Here is a 21,809-nt window from a genome sequence, read left to right as displayed (position 1 = left end):
GTTCAAAACTATGAAAACCAAATAGTATGTTTTTATAATAAAGTTGTATATCAACAAAAATAGAGTCTGTGATAAATTTGTGAATGTTTTTCCAAAATTTGTATGTGAATTCACAAGACCAGAATAAATGAGAGCAGGTTTCAGGTTGTTTCTGGCAGAAAGTACAGCTGGTGTTTATGTCAGCATTAAATCTAATTAAATAATGTTTTGCTGGATAAAATCTGTGTAGGAGTTTAAAAGACATTTCTTTGATTTTATTTGTTAAGCAGTATTTTTATGGTAAAGACCAGACTTTTTTCCATTCAATGTTAGAAGGGAAATTAGCCCAATAAAAGGTAGCTAATGGAACAGAAACCAAATGATCTTGGAACAAAGCTCTGATTTTTGAGTTCCTCTGTTTAGCAGAAGTGAAGCAGAAACTACCCAGAGGAGATTTAAATGCATCAGGAGGATTTAGAGGAGGAGCGCTGTAGAAATCCCTCAATGACATGCAAAGCCCAGACGGTACGGCATCAAACACTACTGCAAATTTTTGGGGGGTTATTGGTATTTTATACTGCATTGTGAATTCTGAGTGGTTATGTAATAATCCTGGTTCTTTGAATAATTGATTGAGGAAAATTATACCATTATTAAACCAGTTACTTAAAAACAGAGTTTTGTATTTATAGACAATATTACAGGTATTGCAAATAATACAACTCTGTGGAAAAAGTTGTGTTTGCAGATCAGTGCCCAGGCTAAGAGAACCTGTTGATGAAAATTTGACAGTTTCAAAGGGATTTTTGGAATACTGTAGTTACAGCCTAGCAGGTCTCCTAACTTTCAGGCGCAATAGATGAGTTTTTTTTTTTTAACTTTATTGAAGATATACAAGATACAAATTCAAGTCAATTTTAAGTACACAGACAAAACAAAGAGTAACAAAATGTGCCAGGGGAGCATAAAGAACAAAAGAGAAAAAAAAAAATATAAATAAGAGCAGAAAAAGCAGCAAGTTGCTATTCTGTACATTTAAAAAATTCCAGGGTTTCAAACGTTCTTATAGCTTTGGGGTTGGAAGAATATTTTATTGCTTTGATATATTGGTTTAACTCAATCATAAAAAGTTTGAATAAGGGCTTTTTTTCAGAAAATTTGCATTTATGTATGTGGAATTTGGCTAGTATTATCAAAAGGTTAATTAAATAGTATTCCCTTCTTAGTGAATTATTAACACTATAAAAACCAAATAATACATCCTTGTATACCAAATCAAATTTTTCATAAACTTTACATCGAACGAAGGAGGTGAAGTCTTTCCAAAAAATTGCTGTTGGGGGGCATTTCCAGAAAAGATGTATAATTGTTTCAGTGTCTAATTTACAGAAGGAGCAGTTTTTATCAATGTCTATGTGGAGTGAGGATTTGGCTGGGTAGCATCTGTGAAGAAGTTTAAAACAAACATCCCGGGGTTTATTTGAAATAAAATATTTAGAGGACAAAGTCCAAACTTTCTTCCATTCAATATCTGGGGCAAATTTTCTCCAATAGTGGGTCACATATGGTACAACTGCAATATCTTTCTGAAACAGTGATCTTATTTTTTTATTTCTTGTAGATGTTCTTGTAAAGCAGGTCTTACCAATATTTGTTTCAAATAAAGAGACTGAATGTGAGGGCAAAGGGTGAACAATACCTTTAAATAACATTATAACGCCTTTAGGAATAGCATCCATGACTATTGCAAACTCTTTGGGGGTAACTGGAATATTATAAGTGGTCAAAAATTGATTATATGACATTAAACACCCTCCTGAGTCTCTTCAAATTAACAACAAAATTGAAACAGATCATAAAATTCTTGGCTCATTTTGCTCTGACTTTTACAACAAACTTTACTCTTCTAATTACTCAGAAATTAAAACGCGTGAGCTACTAGATTCTATTAAACATTGTAAGATTATCAGTGAAACACATAAAAAACTCTGTGATGCCAGTATAACCTTAGAGGAAGTGCAAGATGCTATAATGATTCTAAAAAAGAACAAATCTCCCGGTAATGATGGATTGTCAAGTGAATTTTACAAAAACTTTTCAACAGAACTTAGTCCCTTTATCCTGGAGACGCTCACTGAAAGTATTAATCTGGGAAAACTACCCCCTACTCTAACACAAGGTGTTATATCACTAATACCCAAACCTAATAAAAATAAACTACAAATTGATAACTGGAGACCTATCTCGTTACTTAATAATGACTACAAAATATTAGCTCTAATTTTAGCCAAACGAATTAAACAAACCTTAACATCTATTATAGACGAATCCCAATCAGGATTCATGTCTAATAGACACATTACTAATAACATCAGATTAGTTTTGGATTTATTGGATTATTCCGAACTAATAAATGAGAATAGTTTTATTCTGTTTTTGGACTTTTATAAAGCCTTTGATTGCCTAGAACATGAATTCATTTATCGATCTCTAGAAAAATTTGGGTTTGGACCATTTTTTATAAAAGCTATTAAAACTCTCTACAATAATTCTAACAGTACAATAAAACTTAAATATGGTACGTCTCCAAGATTTCAGGTGGGTAGGGGGGTACGCCAAGGCTGTCCAGTGAGCCCTTATTTATTCCTGCTAGCAGCACAAATGCTTGCAGCTTTCATCCAGGAAAATAACATCCATGGCATTTCAGTCGCTGATAAATACATTCTTATGAGTCAAGTTGCTGACGACCCCACTCTTTTTCTGAAAAATTCAGATCAAATTCCCGTTGTTATCAACCTTATTCATAAATTCTCAGAAGCTTCTGGCCTTAAACTTAATATAAATAAATGTGAACTTTTACCTATTTCAGAATGCGATCACTCAGTTTTACATGGTATACCTGTAAAATCACAAATTACTTATCTTGGAATTATGATTTCTAAAAACACAGAGGATAGATGAAACCTAAATTTTAATCCCATAATTGAAAAGACCAAAAAGAGATTTAACCGCTGGCTTCAGAGAGATATCACTTTAAGAGGAAGAACTTTATTATCCAAAGCTGAAGGAATCTCCAGATTAACATATCCAGCACTTGCCCTCAATGTTAACGCATCCACATGTAAAACCGTTGATAAAATGCTTTACAAATTTATTTGGAAAAATAAAACTCACTACATTAAAGATAAAGTGCTTTTGAACACAATATAGACGCAGAGGACTTAATGTCTTAGATTTCACCACCTTAAACTACACCTTTAAAATCAATTGGATTAAGAAATTTCTTAGCAACCCAGATTCCTTATGGAATTTTATTCCAAACTATATATTTTCTAAACTCGGTGGACTCCCTTTTCTTCTCCAATCTAACTATAACATTCAAAAGTTGCCCATTAAATTAGCAAATTTTCACAAAAAAAAAGCTTCTGGCCTGGTCTCTAATCTATAAACATTCATTTTCTCCTCACAGCTATTATATCTGGAATAATACTAATATTTTGTACAAAAATAAAATCTTTATTCTTCCCTTACTGGTTTCAAAATAATATACTCTATGTAAATCAACTTTTTAGCGCAATAGATGAGTGACTCATTGTTGAAGTATCACCCTGACGTCAAAAAATGGGAGGGTAAAACAAACGCTTTCTGTCTCGCTGTGGCCAAAGGGTTTTTATTTTTTAACCAATCAGCAGCCGCGCTAAACAATGTGGGGTTGATTGACATAGATATTACCCAATAGGAGCCCTACCCTGGCTTGAGACCCGTTGGTCCTCGCGGAAGTGGAGTCATTCAACGGAAAAAATTAAATCATGAGTTTCCATTACGGTCAGGTACAGAAATTGTAACTTTTTTGATTGTTTTTGTTTCTTTCATCTTCATGTATTTTAATGGTATCGTTTGTGGTAGACTTTTTAAATCTTTGTAGCATTTCGCTTCATTAGCAGGGCGTTACCTTGTCAGCATTCGTCACACAGTAGTACGCTTGCTAGCTTCGAGTTCGAAGAAGTGTCGTTTTTATTTTTAAGAAAACATATTTCACTCATAAATGCAAATCATTGTAACAATAGAATCGAGTGTATTTGAAGATATGTCATCTGTTAATCCAAGTCTTTGACCGAATCATTTTTAGCATGGACACTTCTGTTCTGGACTTTGATAAGTTTCCTGCTGTTTTTCAGTTTTTGTTTTATATTATAGTAAAACCTAACTTTGCAGTTGATTGATTATCCAAAAAAGCAATTTATTTAGTTGTTTTCCCATTGGGAAAAAATGAGCTTGTGTTCTATTTATTTAGGTTATCCTTTTGTTAATTTATAGTCGTTTATTTTGTGGATTTAGTAAAACGAGTCAAGAATAATTATTTTTCATAATGTGTGGAATCATAATGTGCTCTTCTGTATTTTCAAATATTGAAATAAAACGTGTAACAGAAACATAAATTGAACCAGCTTGTTTACAGTTTCATATCAACAAAGATGCTTTTATTTTGGAATACATTTTAACCTTTATAATCGTCGTATTGATTCACGTTCTCATTTACTGCTTCTTTTCATCTCCTTTGCCTTCCAGGGCTATCCAGGAGGGAGTAATCCCCCACCTGGAGCTCCGTACAATGGAAGTAGCAGCCCCTATGGGTCCCGACCCTCTGGTCCTTATGGAGGTGCTGCGGGGCCACCAGGAGGTCCCTATGGTGGCTATGGAGCCCCAAGTCAGGGTGGGCATTATGGACCTGGTGCTCCTGGCGGCCCTTACGGCGGCTACAGGGCTCCTGCAGGTGAGAATGAACTGCAACTAAAGAGTTTTTTCCAGAGTGATGCAGGAATCGACTCAACGGGAATTTCTGGGATTCAATAACGAACACTCTGTCTCTCATTCGTCTTTTTTTGCTACCTGGCAGAAAGAATAGATAGAAAAAGCTTTGGGTTCCCAGACAGTTTTTGTCCCTCAGCAGGACTTCATAGCTGGACTGATGACTGGTAATCTGGAGTGAGGGATGAACAGGGCGACAGACAGATGGGCAGATCGTGCGGGTTGCTTATGTGTAATTACAGTTTCCATTGGCAACTAAGCCCAAGTCTGAAGCCGGTAGCGTGTGTTACCGCCGCTCCCCGCGGGGACAGAATCCATCACGATCTGGCCTCAAGTGTCATCTCACCATCTCTGCCCATTTATTTTTCTGACAATCAGCCATCGCTCTTTTGTGCAGCATATTTTTGAAGGGCTCCTTTCATTTCTTACCGTCTGCTCAGGTAACAATGACTCGTTTTTTTCCCGGGCTGATCTTTCAAAAACCTTTAATTACATGTTTCCCTTAATTTCAGAGGCACTGAGTGTGGATATTAGAAACTCTTTACATCTGTTTTGTACTTTTAATCAGACGTTAACAAAGTAAAACTCAGATTTTATTTTTTGTATGTGGAGAAAATTGTTATTTTCCACTTTTTTTCTAGGACTTTTTAATCTTAAAGGCTGCGCCCTCTTCAGTTTACAAAACACAGCCTTTCTTGTCTATATGGATCATCATTTCAGCTGTCACTCCAAGGCTTTTTCTTCGTCTGAAAGATAATAATTGTTTAGCAGTGTGGCATGATTGCATCTTCTCTGCTGGAGTGTTTTTTTTTGCCCCTTTTTTTTTAAAAATCTACACAAATATAAAGAGTCTGTGATGTGAATTTATTATTATTATTATTATTATTATTCATCTGTCACTCGTGTTCCCCTCCGTGTAGCTAACACGCCCCCTGGGGTTAACCCCGAGGCATTCCAGTGGTTCCAGAGTGTTGATACAGACCGCAGCGGCTTCATCAACCACAGCGAGCTGAAGCAGGCGCTTGTCAACTCCAACTGGTCCACCTTCAATGACGAGACCTGCCTCATGATGATCAGTAAGTCCCACCGCTGCATGAAATTCAATGAAAATGACTTGAAGGGATGCAATGAAAGGAGGGGGCAGGTCTTAATGGTGGTGGGAAACGGACAGTGAGCAAGATTGACACTGTTTCAGCAGTTTTATGAATGATATTCAAAGTTCCTTTCTGATTATCGTTTGATCCATTTTCAAAGCGTTCTGTGGTCTTTTAGGTATGATGATGCCGTTTTTAGGCAAAAATCTTTTTCTAGGACATAGTTTCTGCAGAGGAGCAGGAGTTTGTCAGAAATTTGCAACTGAGTTGTGGGCGTGACGATTGGCGCAGAGCAAGCACACCTCCCCCCCCCTTCCCTTCACTGTTGTAAAGACCTTGGAGCAGGGAGTTTATTTCTGTCTTCCATCATTAGAAAAATGCAGCAAGAACATTTTAAAATCGACATTTTCATCAGAGCGGGTCTTTAAAGCAAGCATTTGTTTGGACTCTCTTAAATGCTTTTTAAAAAGCCTAAAGTTCTTGTTTTTCTCAATCTCTCTCTCTCTCCGCTTCCTTCCTGTGCTACTGTTTACCGTCAGACATGTTCGACAGGACGCGGTCCGGGCGGATAGACTTGTACGGCTTCTCGGCTCTGTGGGACTACATGCAGAGATGGCGAGCTTTGTTTCAGCAGTACGACCGAGACGGCTCAGGGTCCATCAGCGGCACTGAGCTCCACCAAGGTATCCCCACTTTCTGCAAAGCATGCCCTGCATTTTGCCTTCTAAATCCTCGTTTTGATTTTTTTTTTTTTCCTCCACAGCTTTAGTGCAAATGGGTTACAACCTCAGCCCCCAGTTTTCTGAGGCTGTGGTGCAGCGCTTCACCATTAGAGGCGTGCGTCCTGGTATCCAGCTGGACCGCTTCATCCAGGTGTGCACCCAGCTTCAGACCATGACGCAGCAGTTCAGAGAAAAAGACACAAGCATGACGGGCAACGTCCGGCTCAGCTACGAGGACTTCCTGTCTGGTGCCATGACGAGGCTCATGTGAAACCAGTCTTTGTCCCAATGTCGGGGAGCAACCCTCAAGTCACGTCAGATACGGTTTTTCTGTTTTGCCAAAAGTGCCTGCTGCACTGACTATGTTTAAGCACAGCCAACCCACACCCCACAAAGCCCTTCCTGCAGAAAGATGAGCGTGAAATTCATCATAGACAGGTTGTTATTACTTTCTAATATTCATCACCTGAAGGTGTTAAGTAAGAGTTAATGGCCGACGAAGTGTGCATCATCACTTTTTAACGCACGCCATGGAAGCCTGAACCGCGGAGGACGCTTGCTTCTGCGAAGTGCGTTAAAAAGTGATGATGCACACTTCGTCGGCCATTAACCCGCTTATACCATGGCCGCTTACAAAACAATAAAAATATTGACCAGTTTTTAGTCCTTAATTCTCGTTTTTTTCCGATTTGGATCGCTTTTCTCACAAAAAGTAACAAATAGTCTGCGTTGCGCCGCACCACCGCTGCAGTCAAGATTCGGCTATATATTTATGCTGATCATCACGATGAGTTGAATAAAGCATCAGTTCAGAGAGAAAGTTCACCTCTTACCGCTTGTTTTTGTCCAGATGATGAAGCTAAGCTAAAATTTTAAAGAAGCCAGCGCAGTGATAAAGAACGTTTAAACTATGTGATCGGAACTTCTTTTTTCACCGTGCGGTTATCCTGTGGTATATCACTTTTTAATGCACACCCAGCACCCAATCAGAATCGAGTATTCACCCGGACCATGGGATAACCTGGGGATGATGATCAATAACAGGCTGTTATTAGCTAATATTCGCTGTTAAAAATGGTTAGACTAATAGCAATTGTACATAAATTTCTGTGGTTATATGATGCCTCTTTCAGAGTAAAACTGACCAAATACCAGTGTCTCACACACTGTAGAGGACAGGAGACTAAACTCCTGCTGCAATGAACTCTGGGTAGTTTCGATTTTTTTTTTTTTTTAATCCAAATTTTTTTAATCCAATTTTTACTCTTATTTTCAACATGTATACTTTAAATTTAAATCCACTCTAAAATAAAGTCAAATTACATATTTTCAGAATTTACATCTTCTTTTTTTAAACTGTTTTTTTTAATTTAATCTCTTTTTGAAGTAACATTTCAGGGACATATCATCTTATTAGTAAGACGTAGTATTAGTGCCACTGTGAAAGAAAAATAATATTAATATACGAGAATAAAGTTGTAAAATTATGAAGAAAAAAGAAAACTAGAAGGAGCTGCATTTCCAGAAGAAAATGCAGGGTTGAATGCTGTACTGCTGAATGAAAGCTGAATTAGCTGAAGAAATGGCTGAACTGTACTGGAAAAACCTTGAAAAGTTAAAGGTGCAAAAGTCCTAGCAGGAATAAGCTGAAAAAGTTGAACATTGTAATAGTAGAATGGCTAAAATAGGTCAAAGTTTGTAGAAGGAGTTAAGCATGAAAGCTGAAAATGTTGGAAAAATGGCTGAACTGTCCTGGAAATCCTGGAATATTTTGAAAAGTTAAAGGACCAAAAGTCAAAGGTGAACATTGTAAAAGTAGAATGACCAAAACAGGTCAAAATTTGTAGACGGGAGTTAAGCATGAAAGCTGAAATTGTTGAAAAAAATGGATGTACTGTTGAAAATTTGAAGATGATGCTAAAATGGCTAAAAGTGCTAGCATCAGCATCATCAACTGACTCAAAAAACACATTGTTTGAGAGTATCATATTGGTAAAAGCTACATGTTCTAAGTTGATAGAAAATCCACTTTTTTCAAAATGGCGGCTTTTCTATTGATTTTATCTCCATAGCAACCATGTTATGTTTGGGTCGCCTGGGGATGACGAACAAATCGACGTCATTTTCAGACAAATCGGAAAAAGTAAACTTTTGGATGTCCTTAGCAACGAAGTTTGTTTGCTAACCACACCCACATTCCTTATATGTGCAGATCCAGTGAATTTCAATATGTTCAGTTCCAGCCATGGAAGAAGTTTATTGCAATGGTCACCTCAGAACTTGTCAAAAAATGGCCACCAAACAGGAGGTTGTGTCGACATCCCATAATTATTTCTAAACTTATTTTGTATTCCAAAGGCTTGTGATCATTTTAATGTTTGAACGGTGTCTCTAGGTGAAAATTTGAAGGAGTTTGAAATCGCCTCACATTTTTGCACAAAATGGCCGCCAAACTGTATGTGTGTTGCCATCCCATGATAATGTTGAACCTTATGTTGAAGTTTATAGCCTTGTGAGCATTTTAATGTTGGAACGGTGTCTCTAGCTAAAAGAATGTTAAAGTTACAATGGTTTAAAGAAGCAAAGGTGTGGCCAATGGAGCAAAAATCTTGGAAAATCCGGGAATAACCGGGAATATCTGGAAAAGTTCAAGGATTTGAAGGACAGAATGTCATAGCTGGAATAAGATGAAAGAGCTCAACATTTTAATAGTTGAATTTTTAAAACAGGTGAAAAATTGTAGAAGAAGTTTAACTGTGAACTTCTGCACAAAAAATTCCCCATGTATTTTAATGGAGCAAAAATTCCTGGAAAATCCTGGAATATCTTAAAAAGTTGAAGGATTTGAAAAACCAAAAGTCATAGCAGGAATAAGCTGAAAGAGCTGAACATTTTAATAGTTGAATGGTTAAAATAGGTTGAAAATTGTAGAAGGAGTTAAGTGCCAAAAACGGCGGAAGATAGCAGAAGAGGAAAACAAAGGGGTGAATGCTTTACAGCATTCAACCAATGAATGCTTTACAGCATTCAACCAATTATTTTCGATGATGCCCTAAAGCTGCGTCATATATAATTTTTCAGGCTTTTACATAAAAAAAAGGAAATTCTTTTTAAAAACAAATTTTCTTGTGATGAAATTCCACGTTTTCTTAGAGCAGAGCTGTTGTTTGCCCTTCTGACAATTTCTGTTGAGCCAAACTGCACAAACGTTTACCCGGCAACAGCAATGGCAGGAACAAATGGAGGCTCACTGGAAGGATGTACATCTGCTGACCTGCAGCTCTGAAACATTCCTCTGCTAACAAAAGGATTTAACTTGAATAAAACATGAACACAAAAAAATAGAGCTACTTAATGTCTCCTGAAGGCACTTTGATGCTCACAAAGGGCATTTTGTCATCCAAATATTACACAACGAAAGGTCACATGATGCATTTTACTGTCATATAGTTTTGCTTTTTAATTCTGGAGGAGGACATAAGAAAAGTTTCAAATGGCAGAAAGATGAAAGGAAAATAATGTTTTATTTCCCTTCTTTTGTAAACAAAATCTTCATGAACAAATTTCAACAAATCTTTTTTTGTTTTGATGTCATAGAAATGCACGGCTGTTTGCAATAAAAAAATGTAAATAATTTGTGTTTTTTTATTTTTTATTTAAAATATATTGATAGTTTTTCTATGCTTGATTGCTCTACGAATCATGATCCTGAGTGTTAAAGAGTTTAAGGTTTAATCACATCCTCTGATCTCCATCCATCCATCCATCCATCCATCTTCCTCCGCTCATCCGGGACCGGGTCGCGGGGGAAGCAGTCTATGCAGAGATGCCCAGACTTCCCTCGCCCTGGCCACTTCCTCCAGCTCCTCTGGGGGGACCCCGAGGCGTTCCCAGGCCAGCCGAGAGATGCAGTCTCTCCAGCGTGTCCTGGGTCTTCCCCGGGGCCTCCGCCCTGTGGGACATGCCCGGAACACCTCTCCAGGGAGGCGTCCAGGAGGCATCCGGACTAGATGCCCGAGCCACCTTAACTGGTTCCTTTCAATGTGGAGGAGAAGTGGTTCTACTCCGAGCTCTCCGCGGGTGACCGAGCTTCTCACCCTATCTCTAAGGGAGCGCCCAGCCACCCTATGGAGGAAGCTCATTTCAGCCGCTTGTATTCCGGACCTCGTTCCTTTGGTCATGACCCATAGCTCATGACCATAGGTGAGTGTTGAAACGAAGATCGACCGGTAAATTGAGAGCTTTGCTTTTTGGCTCAGCTCTCTCTTCACCACAATGGACCGATGCAGCGACCGCATAACTACGGACGCCGCTCCGATCCGCCTGTCAATCTCACGCTCCGGTCTTCCCTCACTCGTGAACAAGACCCCAAGGTATTTAAACTCCTCCACCTGGGGCAGGGACACTCCACCCACCGAGAGATGGCAAACTACCTTTCTCCGGTCAAGAACCATGGCCTCAGACTTAGCGACGCTGACCCTCATCCCAGTCGCTTCACACTCTGCCGCAAACTGCACCAATGCACACTGGAGGTCCTGGCCCGATGAAGCCACCAGGACAATATCATCTGCAAAAAGCAGAGAGGAAATCCTGTGGTCCCCAAACCAGACCCCTCCGGCCCCTGGCTGCGCCTAGAAATTCTGTCCATAAAAACTATGAACAGAACCGGTGATAAAGGGCAGCCCTGCCGGAGTCCAACGTGGACCGGGAACAGGTCTGACTTACTGCCGGCTATGCGAACCAAGCTCCTACTCCGGTCATACAGAGACCGGACAGCCCTCAGTAAGGCTCCCCGGACCCCATACTCCCAGATCAGCCCCCACAGGATACAACGGGGGACGCAGTCGAACGCCTTCTCCAAATCCACAAAACACATGTGGTCTGGTTAAGCGAACTTGTGAAGAATAGTTAGAAACTGCCTTTAACTTTTATTACACTAATGGTTTAAACTTAATTTGCTGAGCATGTATTGTTATCTCAAAATTATATTACATTTGAAGAAAGCACAGCCAAGCTATTGTTCTAACAGTTTATTCTCATACTCCCTTTTTCTGTGCATGTTTTCTGCTGAGCAGGCCTCAGAATTATCTTCACTTTAGCCTTGGAGCTCCTCTCCACCAGTAACCTGTGGGCGTGTTTTTCACACGAGGTCCATCGGACGATCTTCTGAATATGCAAATGCAGGGTTTTTATACCAAGCCCATCCCTGAGCTCGTTGGTTCGGACTTTGAATGTACCATGTTCATATGTCTGTCCCCTTCGTGTTTGTGCGAAGTAAAACCTCCACAAAAGATAAGTAACTGTCTCTGAGTCGTTATTCATTATTTCTGTGTGTAAGAAACTGACGGGGTTACGAACTAAAATTTAATACAGTCCTTTCTAGAAAATCCAGTTTCTTCACATTTGGTCCTTCTGAGCCGGCCGACTGACGCCCTGGACATCGCTGGAACCCCTGGGGGGGGTTGCCTGAAAACCGCATGCGGTCTGAGATCACAGCCTCAGCATTGACACATCCGCCTTCAGGATCAGCGGCCCTCGCCCCGGATCCAGTTTTGCCCTCGGCCACGTCGGACCCTCATCGTATAGCGAGGTTCATTGCTTGAAGTGAGTACGCCACACAGAAAGTCTGTCCTCTCTTTCCTTGTTAGGGCCTTACTTTGAATGTGTCTGTGTCTTTGTGTGTGCGTGCATCAACTTTGGGGGAAGAATAGAGACTCGGCTGCAGCCTGACTGCTGCGCGGGCACGCTGAACAGAGCGGCGCTTGCAGTCAGGGTGCTGCGCGTGCCCGAGTCTGAAGTGTAGGTACCGCCGCGTGTACCGACTAATAGCCTTCAGTAGGTTAAAAACGTCCTGTGTGGACGAAGAAAGGACTGTGTGTCCAAAGAAAGGACTGTGTGTCCAACGACAGGACTGTGTGTCCAAAGAAAGGACTGTGTGTCCAACGAAAGGACTGTGTGTCCGAAAAAAAGGACTGTGTGTCCAACGAAAGGACTGTATGTCCAAAATTTAGTGCTGAAGGTCCTGTGTGGGCCGCACATGGAATAAGCGGAGCTCCGGGGAAAATATGTGTGTGATGCTTCTTAGGTCTCTCTGTCTGTGTCTGAGTGTGCTCTCTTCGACAGCTCCTGTGGTGTGTGCTCACTTTGATTAAAGCCTCTTTCTAAAACAAAATAGTGACTCAGTTGACAAATAATTAGGCTTCTTTTCTGATTCTCCAAGCTTTTTCTGCTGATTAGATTCAGCGCTGGAGAATCCATAAAAAGGGTTATTTGGGTGGGAACTCTGGTTTCTGATTGAAACTGAGAACGTTGTGGCTGATCGTCAATCACATACCTTAACAAAAAGACGGGTGGGACTCATTCGCAAAATCTAACAAAGACAGTAAGAAAGCACATTGATCAGGTCCAGAAAGCTTTTCATAAAGTTTGGAAGTATGTGGAAAGTCAGGATCAGACATTAATCAAGTATTTGGATAAATGGGTTAAAGATTATGGATTTCATAGAAAGTTAAGCAGCCTCAGAGTGCAGGACAGAGTAGAAGGAGGGGGAACAGCTTCTCAGATCAGAGTGCGCGTGCCCGAGCCTGCAGACAGGCTGATGAGAACTCGCAGAAAGGAGGGGTGATTTCTCTGTTGTAAGCAGATATAACAGCTTTCTATGCTCTCCGAATAATGATAGGACGTGTTTTAGTGTGTATTTTGGTGTTTAGGACATGGACAAGGGTAGATGTTCAGAAAAAGCTATAGAAATTATCATTTCTTACAAAGTAGATGTGGATCTGTTTGTGCAGGACACACCTCCCACTTGTATAAACATGATCAGACTCGGATGGCTGGTGCAGCCTTCCCTTTTTTTAGTTCACTTTCCCCTGCTCATAAAAAAGTTTGATTGCAGCCTTCTGACCCCACTTATCAGGTCCCTGCATTTCTGCTTGTAAATCAGGATTGACCCCTTAAAAGCATTCCTGAGGATCTCTGGTTCACTAACTCGTCCTTACATTTTTTTTTTTTTTTGGACATGTCTGCTAATCTTTCTAAGTTTTAACTCTCAGGGCAATAAGTGTGGTAAAACTAAACTCCAGCTGGCCCAAGCACAGGTTAAATTTTTTGGGACATTTAGTTTCTGTTTCTAGCAAAAATTATTTCTCTCCCTGGACCTCACCACCTTATCTGATCAGCCCCCCACCTTTACTCACTCGCTGTAAGCTGCAGCTGCTTGTGCGGCTGATAGTTGAAACAATGTCACCTGTGATTCTCTTGTGCGAATTCTCCAGAATCACATGCAGTGTGCTCTACTCCCTTCCGTTCAAACTTTCCCATTAGTCAACGTGCCTGTTTTTACCGTTTTACTGTGTCCGTGTATGATTTATTTATTTACGACCTAACGCTCATGGTGCTGTTGAAATGAGACGCAGTTCTTGTCTGTTTCAGTTTCAATGTGTTTTTTCACAATTTTTATTTTTTAATTTTTATTTATTTTATTTTTTTTCCTGATTTTTTTTTTTTTTACTCTCATGCCTGACTCTACTGACACCATTGATGATTTACATGATTGTTTGAAGAAAGCTGTGAGAACAAAGGAAACATTGAGTCTGCCTCCAGCTCTCTCCTCCCCACAGACTCTGCATCCCGACCAGAAGGCCCCTGTCGGTGACCTGGTTTACCCTGAAGACCATTTAACGGACTGATTGGTCACACCCGAGGTGGACGGGACCCTTCAAGGTTCTCCTCACCATGCCAACCGCAGTACACATTGCTGAACGACCCTCCTGGATTCACGTAAGCCACTGTAAATTGCTGAGAGCCTACGAGACTGACATTTTGAGACACATCCCTGGTTGAAGTCCAACTACGAAGCCGCCCCAGTGTGACACTGCTCCTGGCGAGAGGAGCGTTCCCTGGTGTGTTTCCTCTAGCGCTGCTCTCTTCCAGCTACAGTGAGCTTCGAACCAGCTAACATGGGTCCAGCTGTTCCTCGTGGTTTCATCTTGTACTTTTATTCCTTTTTCCTCTGGAAATCTCACTCACATCATCAGTGAGGTCAAGGCCCTTAAATCACACATTTCTTCTCAGATGACTGACACCTACTGGTCTGGGTCCCCACTTTATTGGTTTACTTCTGGTGGAGTGTACTGATAAAACTAGTCACTCCGGTTCTCTGTGTGTTGTTTTTCTTTTTTTCTTTTCGTCACCTGTTTGATTCCATGTGTCAAATGAATGATCGCTGTCAGGCCAACTCTATCAGCATTATGCCTACAATTAACCTAATTCGCATCCGCTCGCGGTTGAAACTGGTCTTTACAGATTTATTTTATTGTTTTTCTTTTGTTTGATTTTATTATTTTTTTTTTTATATTCCTAATTTTTTAATTTGTTTCTTGTTCTATGTAACTTTCATTAATGAAATTGTGCCGAGGTTTGGACTGGTGATGCATGCGTATACTTAGTGGTGGCTGCTGAGGGGCACAGAGCCGTTGATGAGTTTTGCCCTCCCTGACTGCTCAATGAATGTTTCACACAGATGGTATAAGTTTAGCCCTGGAGGTTTTCACATCAACACTCATGTATCACCTACCACCTCTGATATGCTCATTTATTCACGTTGATTTTATGTTTTCTTTTGTATTTACATGTACCTCTACACTTTTGTTTTCGATGCAGAGCCAATATGCTGCCTATACTGAAAATCTTTGTGAAATGGTATATGGTTGATGATGACAGGAGTTCTGCTGACTTTCCATATATAATTTTGATATGACAAACAGGGGGGTATGTGAAGAATAGTTAGAAACTGCCTTTAACTTTTATTACACTAATGGTTTAAACTTAATTCGCTGAGCATGTATTGTTATCTCAAAATTATATTACATTTGAAGAAAGCACAGCCAAGCTATTGTTCTAACAGTTTATTCTCATACTCCCTTTTTCTGTGCATGTTTTCTGCTGAGCAGGCCTCAGACTTAACTTCACTTTAGCCTTGGAGCTCCTCTCCACCAGTAACCTGTGGGCGTGTTTTTCACACGAGGTCCATCGGACGATCTTCTGAATATGCAAATGCAGGGTTTTTATACCAAGCCCATCCCTGAGCTCGTTGGTTCGGACTTTGAATGTACCATGTTCATATGTCTGTCCCCTTCGTGTTTGTGCGAAGTAAAACCTCCACAAAAGATAAGTAACTGTCTCTGAGTCGTTATTCATTATTTCTGTGTGTAAGAAACTGACGGGGTTACGAACTAAAATTTAATACAGTCCTTTCTAGAAAATCCAGTTTCTTCACAGAACTCCCACAATCCCTCCAGTTCCCCTAGATAGGGTGTAGATCTGGTCCACTGTTCCAAGACCAGGATGGAAACCGCACTGTTGTTCCTGAATCCGAGGTTCGACTATCGATCTGATCCGCTTTCATTTAACTGGAATATTTTATGTGAAAAAACAAGATTTTTTAATCAATTTAAGAGGAATTAAAAAACTATCTACAAGCACATTAAAAATATAGATCTCTTGATGTTTTAGGCTTTTATACTAACTTTTATATTACATGTTGATTACAGATTTATTTCTTTTGACTGTCAGTTGTCCGACTGTTTTAACCCAAAGCACCTCTTTTTTCGTTTCTCATCTGGGCTACCGCCATGAATCTCAATGTTTAAAATAAATAGATAAAGATTTTAAGTGATTTGTTTTCATCGTGTCATTTTTTCTTTGACTATCGTGCATGTTTGCGTGTGTTTTTGAAATGTGCACAGTCTGTGCCAGAGTTGCAGCTGGAGGTAAGCTGCAGTCCTTTTTCCCTGTATGAGATCAAACAGTGGTGCCACTTCCTGTCACTTTTGGTGTGATGATTAAACATCCCACTGCTGGCCATGCCTGACAGCAGTAATTAACTCTGACAAACGGAGCAGGGCGACAGAGCTTCAGGGTTAGGCTGTTGCCCCAGACAGAGCTGGTGATTTGGATTGATAAGATGGCTTTATTTCCACGTTTAAAACATTGGCAGGGCCAGCTCCAAATCTCATTTGCAAATAAATTCTAACTTATTAAATAATGTCCATGTTGCCAAGTTCTCCCATAAAGCAGGACTGGCATAAGTGATGTTGTTAGCCTGTGGGGGATAAGCACATTTCTCTATTTTAGTCGGGACTGATCACACGCCAGTCCTGGCATCCACCAGATGGACCGCACAGAGGGAGGAAGTGCTTTAAAGAATTATTTCCCAACTCAAAATTCATGTTCATCACATCAATGTCAGCAATTTGGAGCCAAGGATCACAAATTTGGATGTAACATGCTTTCGTTTTGTTTTCAGTAATTTTTTTTGTGGTTTGTTTTGCTTTTTTAATTAGCTCTCATCACTCACAGGGCCGTGTGGTCTTAGCTGGTCATTATTCTGAACACATTTTAAACTATTATGCTTGAAATACTGTGAAGAATAGTTAGAAACTGCCTTTAACTTTTATTACACTAATGGTTTAAACTTAATTCACTGAGCATGTATTGTCATCTCAAAATTATATTACATTTGAAGAAAGCACAGCCAAACTATTGTTCTAACAGTTTCTTCCCATACTCCCTCTTTTCTGTGCATGTTTTCTGCTGAGCAGGCCTCAGACTTATCTTCACTTTAGCCTTGGAAGTTCTCTCCAGCAGTAACCTGTGGGCGTGTTTTTCACACGAGGTCCATCGGACGATCTTCTGAATATGCAAATGCAGGGTTTTTATACCAAAGCCCATCCCTGAACTCTTTGGTTCGGACTTTGAATGTACCATGTTCATATGTCTGTCCCCTTCGTGTTTGTGCGAAGTAAAACCTCCACAAAAGCTAAGTTTTGTCTCTGAGTCATTATTCATTATTCATTATTTCTGTGTGTAAGAAACTGACGGGGTAACGAACTAAAATCTAATACAGTCCTTTCTAGAGAATCCAGTTTCTTCACAAATACTTTTGTTATTTTTGAAAAAGTTCTGTTTTACCTCTAATGTTTACTCTTCAACATTAAATGTAGCACAGAAGTTTTCCAAAGAGGAGATATATGGATGTCTTAACAGAGGACATGAAGTTGGCTAATGTTAGGGTAGAAGATGTCCATGATAGAGTGAAGTGGAAAACGATGATTCGCTGTGGCGACCCCTGATGGGAAAAGCCGAAAGAGAAAGAAGAAGACACATAACACAGTTTAAAATAAAAGAAAACCTCTAATATATCATGTGTTGTCATATTGTGATCCATTTCTTTTTATGAAAAGTACTTTTTGTTGGTCATGTTGTAAAAAAAATTACCAGGTAAAAGTGATGGTGTGACTTTTAAAAGCAAAAGTGTTCAAGGGTCAAATGCCAGAATTATCGTCTTAACTTGGTGTAGTTTGATGTTCCTGCCGCTAGGTGATGCTAGAACCCCAAGAACATAAGATTTTCACCTGAAGCCAGTTTCATTTATTTGTTTATTTATTTTTACTTTAACTATTGAATATAAACACATCTACACAACATATGAACAAATGCATTCAAAACAAAGCAGTACAAGCCGTTACAACACGGGACATGTGAATAGCATCACATAAGTTAACAAATGGGTTAACAGTGACGTTGAACCAGGAAGAACACACGAGACTGACGGAAATTGCGTCACTTCGGCACCTAACGTGCTAATGCTAATGGTAAAGGTGAGTGAACGCTTACAAAAATCAGCTAATGTCACGATGACCGTATTGATATTATATTATAGATCTATTCAGCAGATTTCCTATTGATGGTTAGTGATTTTGTAATTCATTCCGCTGCTTAGATCCGTTTGTGTACAGTTGTTTCCCCCTATTTTGTTCCGTTCGGCGATAAACTCCAGCTAAGTTCATTTGGGTAATCTAATGACTTTCACATGATATATAATGAACCTTATGCTAGCGGGTTTTTTTTTTTTTTTTTTACTTGCGTTTCTTCTTTTATCTTAATTTCTTTGAGGATTTGTTGTATCTGTTCGTTTGTAATTTCTAGACTTGTTATTTAATATACATAGTGGACTGGCAGAGAGACGGAACTGTCCATAGCAGATTTGACCTTTTTACGTTCTTATGGACGTGCAGAACAAAACCAAAGGGTTTTCAACGCGACTTTGGTGATTTCTGAACCTTAAAGGTTATTATTTTATTCGGCTAACAGGAAAAAACACAATATTATATTATATCAGTTTGATTTTTACATGAAAAAAACTTGTCTAACATGCTCACCTGTTAACTTTTACTTTAATAAAAGTATCTTATTCACATTTCATTAAAAAAAAATCTTCTAGATTTTGCCCGATTTTAAAAAGTAAACTAAAGGGTTTGTAATGTGAGTATTTTTCAATCTGAAAACAAAGCGATTTCTATATAAATTAGCCACATGGGTTTAGTTTTCAACTGCTAGAGCAGGGGTGGGTAAACTGCGGCCCACCATGGCCTGTTATTAATTTATATATTCCCTAATCTAATGATGCTTTATTTTCCCTGTCATTCCACTGTCTCTCTATATATGGTGCACAACAAGTACTGTACATCGACCTTTTTCTTGGTTCATAAAGTGTTTGTGCTTTCATGTGGTGTTGGAAGGTTTGTTGGATTTTTGACCTAAAAGTGTGTTTTTCAAGTCAGACAGGCATGTTTCAGATCATTCCAACACCACCTGAACACAGCATTTTTGTTTCCCTGATTGACATCAACCCCTTGGTGCAAGTGGTTCTACTATGCGAAAAGTCCATTTTGAATTAAAAGCTTCAAAATTTTCAATCAACATTAAAACATGTTTTCATGCAAAATCTGTATTGTCTCTCTCTCTTATTACCAAAACACTCCATGCATATTCTCCTGGTCCAGCCCTTCTGATAATTTTTTGAACCCAGGAGTGAAAAAGTTTGCCCACATCTGCGCTAAGGGGTGATAGTACAGGTTTTGTGTTTGGAGCTTTCTTTTTAATCATTTTATTTAAAGCAGGAATGCTCATTACGTTGATGATCGCAAAGGGTGTCACGGTAGATCACGGGACATCAAAGAGAAAATAAACAAAAAAGATAAAAATATACTGTCCGCGCTTTCCGTCAGAGCTTTTTGTTTTCAGAATAAAACACCTAATGTATTCTAATTATTTATGACTACAAAAATACTATTAAGGACCACGACAAAGCTATCTCCTGACAAAGGTGTGTGTGTGTGTACTCGTATTGTGTAGTTTTTGAGTTATTAGTACATAAACATAGTATTTTTGACTGAAGATATAGTAGAAGTTGTCAACTTTAAAGTTGAATAGCGACTTTGCTGCATAAGTCCAGGCGATGATTAGTCTGGCATTTTATTCTAAAAATGTTACATAAGTTGTCAACTTTGAAGTTGAATTTAAAGTGACTATGTTGTGCATGTGTGTGTGTGTGCATATATGTGTATATATACATACATATAGGTACGTATGGGTAGATCTTTTGGATTTACATGCCAAAAAAAGTGTTGGCACCCCAGGTTTAAATTAATGTTTGTTGCACAATTCATTTTTATTTTATGTATTATTTTTTTAAAACATTTTATTCTCTCCTCTTCTGCATTTAGGAGCCGTATTGATGTCCAGCTATGTGGCCTTTGCTGTGGACTGCGCTGCGGACTTACGCGCCGTATGTCACCTTCCCTGTGGCTTTTGTAGTGGGAGCAGTGGGCTACAACCTGGAATGGTTCATTAGGGGGACTCCTAAACCACAAGAGGAAGAAAAGAGCATATTTGAACAGAGAGAGGAGAGGAAGCTGCAGGAACAAGCGGGGACCGACGGCACCCAGGTGCTCAGCCTGAAAGAGAAACTGGAGTTCACACCTAAAGCGGCTCTGAACAGGAACCGACCTGAGAAGAGCTAACTCGCGTCAGAGTGACAGACTTGGTTTTGCAGTTTCTCAGAAGGGCGAAAGTGCACTTTAAGCAGAGGGGAGGCGATTCGCAGGACAATGTCACCTCTCTTTGTGATCACCTCAGCTGCTTTCCCCCTAAAGACAGAACCCTACCTGGATAAGCTGAGGACATTTCTGTAGGAATTGAAAAAAGTGTTTAAAATGACATTAACCTTAAATGAGATTCCACCGTTAGTGGTGCCCATCTGTGTTCTGTACAGGGTTCTAGTACATTGCACATCAAGGATGCCACTGTTCATCGTGCTTTTGGATTATAAAGTGTGGGCCCGATTACAAAGTTTCTTTCGGTTCTCCGTTTCTCTCCTGTGTCATCAGAAATCACCTGTCTGTATCATTTTAAACTTGACTCAAACCAATGCTGTCATTTCTGTATGTTCAGACAGTTAATGGTGAAAGTTAAGACTCAGCTTCAGGTTTGATTTTTTTTTTTTTTTTTTTATTGTAATGGATTTTTTGTTCTGATGGAAAATGATGTTGGTGGTTTCTTCTGAAATACAAGCTGCTTTAAAAAATTTCCCAGACTTTTATTTTGAAAGCTTTATTGTTAGGATGCACAAATAAATGCAAACCACATCTGTTGTGAAATTTTCTAAAGAATAAAGAAAAAATTAATTTCATGTACTACTATAATGGGCAGTCATTTTTATGTATTTCATCCATGTGTATTTGTTAGCAATGGACCAAAATCCCTGTCAAAGTTTAAGGATGAAACATCAAAGCGATTATGGATGTGGCTTTGATTATAGAACAGACTATCAGAGGTTTTATTTCATGTCAAAAGTTTTGATTTGGGGGGCAAAAATCTAACTTGGTGGGTGGAGCTTAAGTATTGTCCATCACCATAGAAACAAGAAGGAGCTCAAAGCAGATACTTAGTGCAGTCGCACATCCACCTTGAGCTCCTTTGTCACACCTTCAGAACATCTCACCCCTGTCCTTCAGCTATCTGAGCAATTCTCTGTCACTTCAGACTTCCTCATTTAATACACAACTTTTTCTGTCATAGACTAGTTTTCTAAGGACCAGCTGCGGCTCCCTACCTAACTTTAGTGGTGCAACAAAAATGGCGAGCAATATTTGAGCTATCCAGCTGTTCAGTTTTGATCCAGATTCCAGCTCAGAGGAGGAAAAGAAAGACGTACATAAATCTATTCTGTCTGCCAGTGGATGCATCAGGAGGGGGGAGAGCAAGGAGCATGAGGCCCGCCCAGCATATTTGCTACGTCATAAATACGCTTTTTTTTCAAACTGCCTTTTTTCCGTCTGCCCCTGGTTCACAATGATTTGAA

General features: G+C 39.5%; 1 protein-coding gene across 4 annotated transcripts; it reads left to right on the top strand.

Moving 5' to 3' along the window:
• The first annotated feature begins 3,704 nt into the window (after window positions 1-3,704).
• Window positions 3,705-21,137, top strand: LOC101155780 (small integral membrane protein 12). Of its 4 annotated transcripts, XM_078955367.1 has the most exons (7): window positions 3,705-3,809; window positions 4,549-4,753; window positions 5,709-5,864; window positions 6,422-6,565; window positions 6,646-12,208; window positions 14,224-18,264; window positions 20,173-21,137. In XM_078955367.1, the coding sequence occupies exons 1-5, from the start codon at window positions 3,789-3,791 to the stop codon at window positions 6,873-6,875; spliced, it is 756 nt and encodes a 251-aa protein (XP_078811493.1). In that variant the 5' UTR covers window positions 3,705-3,788; the 3' UTR covers window positions 6,876-12,208; window positions 14,224-18,264; window positions 20,173-21,137. The 4 variants fall into 4 exon arrangements, with proteins under 4 accessions (XP_078811493.1, XP_023815648.1, XP_020556717.1 ...); XM_023959880.2 differs by having other exon boundaries at window positions 6,646-18,264; XM_020701058.3 differs by lacking the exons at window positions 3,705-3,809; window positions 4,549-4,753; window positions 5,709-5,864; window positions 6,422-6,565; window positions 6,646-12,208 and having other exon boundaries at window positions 18,105-18,264.
• Window positions 21,138-21,809: the final 672 nt, after the last annotated feature.

The sequence above is a fragment of the Oryzias latipes genome, chromosome 11 (genome assembly GCF_053564925.1).
Source record: "Oryzias latipes strain Hd-rR chromosome 11, Olatipes_Hd-rR_3.1".
NCBI classification, from domain to species: Eukaryota; Metazoa; Chordata; class Actinopteri; order Beloniformes; family Adrianichthyidae; genus Oryzias; species Oryzias latipes.
Note: the sequence above shows the minus strand (reverse complement) of the source record. Positions and strands in the feature narration are given on the sequence as shown.